The sequence below is a fragment of the Salmo trutta genome, unplaced genomic scaffold (assembly GCF_901001165.1).
Source record: "Salmo trutta unplaced genomic scaffold, fSalTru1.1, whole genome shotgun sequence".
In the NCBI taxonomy this organism is placed as follows: domain Eukaryota; kingdom Metazoa; phylum Chordata; class Actinopteri; order Salmoniformes; family Salmonidae; genus Salmo; species Salmo trutta.
In genome coordinates, this window is record NW_021822469.1 from 474,211 (window position 1) to 480,210 (window position 6,000).

The 6,000-nt window shown below is 43.7% G+C and overlaps 1 protein-coding gene across 1 annotated transcript in view; it reads right to left on the reverse strand.

Moving 5' to 3' along the window:
- The window catches only part of LOC115182358 (high affinity cAMP-specific and IBMX-insensitive 3',5'-cyclic phosphodiesterase 8A), a gene marked incomplete in the record, with an annotated part of 151,612 nt that extends 147,228 nt beyond the window's left edge, over positions 1-4,384 (reverse strand). Inside the window, 1 exon segment of the mRNA XM_029743977.1 lies at positions 2,987-4,384. Coding sequence (XP_029599837.1) covers positions 2,987-3,115 — 129 coding nt within the window.
- Positions 4,385-6,000: the final 1,616 nt, after the last annotated feature.

The following is a 6,000-nucleotide window of genomic DNA, read 5'->3' on the forward strand; positions in this document are numbered from 1 at the left end:
ATTGTGCCCAGGATCTAGGTAAGTCTATTCCATGTTCTGAGATTTGGCTGCTTGGTGCCTGGTGAAGCAGCCACGGTGTTTCGGTCGCTGCTTGGGGGGGGGGGGGTCAGCCGTAGGATATGGGTCGCTGCTTGGGGGGGGTCAGCCGTCGGATATGGGTCGCTGCTTGGGGGGGGGGGTCAGCCGTCGGATATGGGTCGCTGCTTGGGGGGGGGGGGGGTCAGCCATCGGATATGGGTCGCTGCTTGGGGGGGGGGTCAGCCGTCGGATATGGGTCGCTGCTTGGCGCCCGGTGAAGCAGCCACAGTGTTTGGGTCGCTGCTTGTGTGTTTGTTGGTTAACTTTTGGATCAAGACTAAAAATGTGGATTTATTTCACCTGGAATGAGTTACTGAACACTGGGGACAGATTACCGTCTGGTTTCTGTCATCATCCAACAATATACTATCACTGTATATGTGTACTGTATATCCACTGGTCATCCCACGATATACTATTGCTGTATATTTGTACTGTATATCCACTGGTCATCCTGTTCTAGCTCCATGCTCACCCTACCTAGTTAGATATATAATGGAAGTGTTAAAACTCCTCTGTCTATATTCTGTCTCTAAATGTTGTCCATCACTAGCAGCACCATTTCACCAGGTCCCATTCTGACTGTGTCAATGTTCTGGGTGATTAAAGGTGCTTGTGTTCAACTCCTCTGGTGTTGATGTTTTAACTGTGACTGCCTCTACACCTGCTGTGGTTGGGCATACTGCCTCTACACCTGCTGTGGTTGGGCATACTGCCTCTACACCTGCTGTGGTTGGGCATACTGCCTCTACACCTGCTGTGGTTGGGCATACTGCCTCTACACCTGCTGTGGTTTGGCATACTGCCTCTACACCTGCTGTGGTTGGACAGGTCTACATACTGCCTCTACACCTGCTGTGGTTGGACAGGTCTACATACTGCCTCTACACCTGCTGTGGTTGGACAGGCCTACATACTGCCTCTACACCTGCTGTGGTTGGACAGGCCTACATACTGCCTCTACACCTGCTGTGGTTGGACAGGCCTACATACTGCCTCTACACCTGCTGTGGTTGGACAGGTCTACATACTGCCTCTATACCTGCTGTGGTTGGACAGGTCTACATACTGCCTCTATACCTGCTGTGGTTGGACAGGTCTAAATACTGCCTCTACACCTGCTGTGGTTGGACAGGCCTACATACTGCCTCTATACCTGCTGTGGTTGAACAGGTCTACATACTGCCTCTACACCTGCTGTGGTTGGACAGGTCTACCAACGGCCTCTATTCCTGCTGTAGTTGGACAGGTCTACATACTGCCTCTATACCTGCTGTAGTTGGACAGGTCTACATACTGCCTCTACACCTGCTGTGGTTGGACAGGTCTACATACTGCCTCTATACCTGCTGTGGTTGGACAGGTCTACATACTGCCTCTATACCTGCTGTGGTTGGACAGGTCTAAATACTGCCTCTACACCTGCTGTGGTTGGACAGGCCTACATACTGCCTCTATACCTGCTGTGGTTGAACAGGTCTACATACTGCCTCTACACCTGCTGTGGTTGGACAGGTCTACCAACGGCCTCTATTCCTGCTGTAGTTGGACAGGTCTACATACTGCCTCTATACCTGCTGTAGTTGGACAGGTCTACATACTGCCTCTACACCTGCTGTGGTTGGACAGGCCTACATACTGCCTCTACACCTGCTGTGGTTGGACAGGTCTACATACTGCCTCTATACCTGCTGTGGTTGGACAGGTCTACATACTGCCTCTATACCTGCTGTAGTTGGACAGGTCTACATACTGCCTCTATACCTGCTGTAGTTGGACAGGTCTACATACTGTACCATATCCTAGATAAAAGATGACATTGTGATGTGATTAAAGTCATGTGATTTTTATCACATTAAATGACATGTCTGTATCAACATTGTGAGTTGGATGTACTCTAGGCCCAGATCAGACTGTGTGTGGGCAGAAAAGTCCTGATAGATTTCACTCAGTATCACATGAGATGACATGTCACTGTTTGTTGGTTTATGGCCCAACAGACCGATGACGTGGCTTTACCATCCTAGACGTGTAGTAAATAACATGAATGTCAGGGTGAATACATTCTACACTACAGCCCCAACAGCCACGTCCACATGCATTAATGTGAATGAAGATGACGGTCCAATTATGACTACAGGGAATATTCAATCAAAAACCGGCCATGGTAATGTTCACTGTATCTTCATTTACACAACTACAGTACTGCCAAGCACTATGCGCGCACACACACACACACACACTTTATCATCATACTGGAAGTGTAGGGCTTCTACATTTGACAGGAGTCCACCTGTTATTTTTACAGGGTTCAAATAACATTCTGCTATTTTATTTGAAAACATTAGACGTTTAAATACTGTAGGCCAATATGTGTCAGTATGCAACTGTAAATATTCTGTACTGCTTGTTAGATTGAATTTCAACTACTCCCACACACAGAGTTGGCTGGATATGAAATAACCACAAGCTGTAAACAAATGCCATCTATTCATGAGAGAAAATAGCCGGGGAAGCTGTGACGTGGTAGGAGATGCATGTCCTCCATGCTGCCTGCCTGGCTAGGCCTTATGGTCTATATAGTGTTATGGAAGACTGAACAATACTCTCTGTATGACCCCACGACCTGCGCTGTGTGGAGGGAGGGTCACCGAGGACATACATTTGACTGAGGCCTAATCCACTTCTCCGAAAGTAAAGGAAGACAGAAAAGGAGGTTCATACTGCACATCAAGGTTTGATGGCCATATTATGCCGTACAGCAGCCATTTCAACATCCTCATATCACTCAATCATAAATACATTGGATGGTACTGTAGAAGGAAGTATGTGGCATTCAGACATGTGTTATAAGGAGAGACTGTGTGTGTGTGTGTTCTCCAAGAAGAGTGGCCTGTGTGTGTCTCACCTTGATAGCGTTGGGTTTGATCAGAAGTCCTGGGGCAGGAGTGGTATTGGTCTGCTGGGAATCGTCTGATTCCTTTCCACTTTGATAGACCACCCTATCGGAGATATGAATGCTTGAAGCACAGCCCATGCTTCAACCCCACTTCTGCCAATCCCTCTAGCTCAAGTGCTTTACTAATACCTGGACGACTGTCATTCGGTATCTCTCCACTGAGATCTTCTGGAGGTCTTTTTCTCCCTCTTTATAAATCGTAATGCTAAACGCGCTCTCCAGTTTCCCTAACACTAAGCATGAATAATAGACGTTCCTTCCCCCCACCCACCCACCCCCCCTAACCAGGAAACAGATTTCCTCTCTCCGATTTTTTTTTTTACATGAAGCAATTTAGAGAGATTTTCTACACGCGCCGTTTTATTCTTCCTCACACGAATCCCGTTATTATAGAATGCCGCTGTTCTATAGTTCTATTCCAGGGACAATTTATCCTTCATCACACGGCTTCCCCGCCTCGGATTCGTACATCATTTGCTCTCTCTCTCTCTCTGAATGTATGTATTTTTTTAAACTTTACTCTTTTCAAGTAAACGTCAGTCTTCTGGTTGAATTCAAGCTAAAGTTTTATCCATGTTCGTCCAATAAGCCTTCTGCTGAAACGGTCCTCCCCACCCAAAACCATCCAATTCCATTGGACTACTGTTTTTCTTTGACTATCTGGTTAGCCACTTCATTTCAAGACATTGGCCACAATCCGGTTCTCACGACAGTTTGTTCCAGCCTCATATACCCCATCATCAACAGGCTACAATATTCACACTGCATGGTGCTCCCCTCGACTGTCGCTCCAATCTCAAGACTCCCCCTTGCAACAAAATGCAATTTAGTCCGACAAAACATGCCATTTATCTGCCAAAAAATACCAATTAGGCGAAACAGAAATCTTTTGGTAGAATCTTCATTCAGACATCCACTGTCAGCTTGAAGACGACCCGACAGATAGAAAACTGGGTAAAAATTTGTTGCAATTTGTTCCTCTTTCTGAAAAAAATATGAAGAGTGCTGTCAAATGATCTGTTGAAGAGGTACCTCCTCTGGATCAGACCAATCGCATAAAAACAGACCGCTGCGCGTCCCCAAGTTTCGCTTTTCAGAAAGGAAGGTGGGTGATTGTTCTTTATAAACGCAAAATATAGAAATTCGCTACATAATGGTGAATCATTTAAGTATTTTTCTCTGCCTTTCTAGCGTTTGTCCTTCCAATTCTTCGGCACTGCTTGACAGCAGCACGTCCAATAAAAGCTGCCGCAAGGTTTGACCTCCAGCCTTTACTGACGTCAATGCAAATGAGCCTCCGCGGGCTAATCAGAGCGCGTCTCCAGCCAGCTGGGTGTGTCCAGCGCTCAGAGGGAACTTTAAACAGACCAGAGGACGTTCACACACAGCCTCCCCAAACCGGATGGCAATATGTTCACGGTCAAAATGTATATCTCACAGGGGTGGATGCCTCTATTTCTCTTTAAAGCTGTAGGAGATCTTGTGGACACTGCCTGTTACTCTATGATCAGTGATTAAATCAATATTACGTCATACGCTTTCATTCATTTCACATGTCAACTGCATACATTATCAATATTAATATTGCTTTATTGTCAATGGACCCTATACTGTTCAATAACCAGTAATGCAAAAATAATGTATTATAAAATGGGTTATAGCCTACTACTGTTAAATAGTCTTGTTTAGGCCTACCTCTAAACTTCAACCAATAAATATCACAAATTGGGATATATTTCAAATGTTTTATGGTAATGTTATGGTATTTGTCTCTGGTACACTGTTGCTGGCTTCATGTGCTCGTGAGAAGTAGAACACTGGGAAGTGATAAGTCTGACATGAATTCGTCAACCAATAAGATTTTAGCTAGCTTGATAAGCTTGCTAACATTGCTAATATTAAACTTAGCTAGCCTGTATACTATACAGACTCACCCGGCCTGCACAGCCGAGTAAGGGAAACAGCTCGATTCACACAAAAGTTATTATAAGCTTGCGCATGAAGTTCAGAATGACAATGTCACGTGTACAACATCTAAAGACCTGCATCACTATACTGAGAGTGTTTCTAAAAGGACATGTTTGGGTGTTTTGGGGGCCTTTAAACATGTTTTTCAGGGCCCCCATACTGCAGAACAAGGACGAGGAAGTGATTTGCAGTAAAAAACAAAAATTAAAAAAAAATAACAAGTGATATACAAAAAAAAGATGTCTGGACAATTCTATAACATGCCATTTACATTTTTTTTTAAATAGATTTGGTTGTAAAAAAATTTGAGTAGAATGTCCTTTTAAAAAGTAAACAGAAGTAACCTTCTCACATTCGTTCTACAAAAAACCTCAACCCACCGCAAATCTAATGACAACACCTTCAAATCTGTATATTTCGGTTTGTACATCAACAAATAACCTTAAATTCATTACATTTTCATCTCTCTTATCAAAATAAACCAATTAAATACAATTACTCAATAAAATTATATTTTTCAAAAACATTTGTCTTATTGTCCCATACAATAATATGAAATCTTGAATTTTTTTATTCCAAAAAAAATAAAATAAATATTTTGATGTAGTTTGGCAACCCCACTGCAATTCCCCTGCGACTCATCTAGGGGTCTCGACCCCCACTTTGAATACCACTGTACTAGGGTATGACTAGGGTATGCTACACCTTCATCAAAGACTTTCCTGCATAGAGAGCACAGATGTCAAAACAGGGCCTTTTTTAATTTCTATATTCTTATTTTAAATGTATGTGTCTCTGTCCTTGAGCTGTTCTTGTCTATTAATGTTCTGTATTATGTCATGTTTTATGTTCTGTGTGGACCCCAGGAAGAGCAACTGCTGCAATAGCTATTCTATACATTTTGCAATGAGACTGAGAGAACATGCTGCAGTTTTAAATTCCTGCAATTCTTTAGTCATGGCTTATGACGTGTCCATATGCTATCTGGAGGGGCC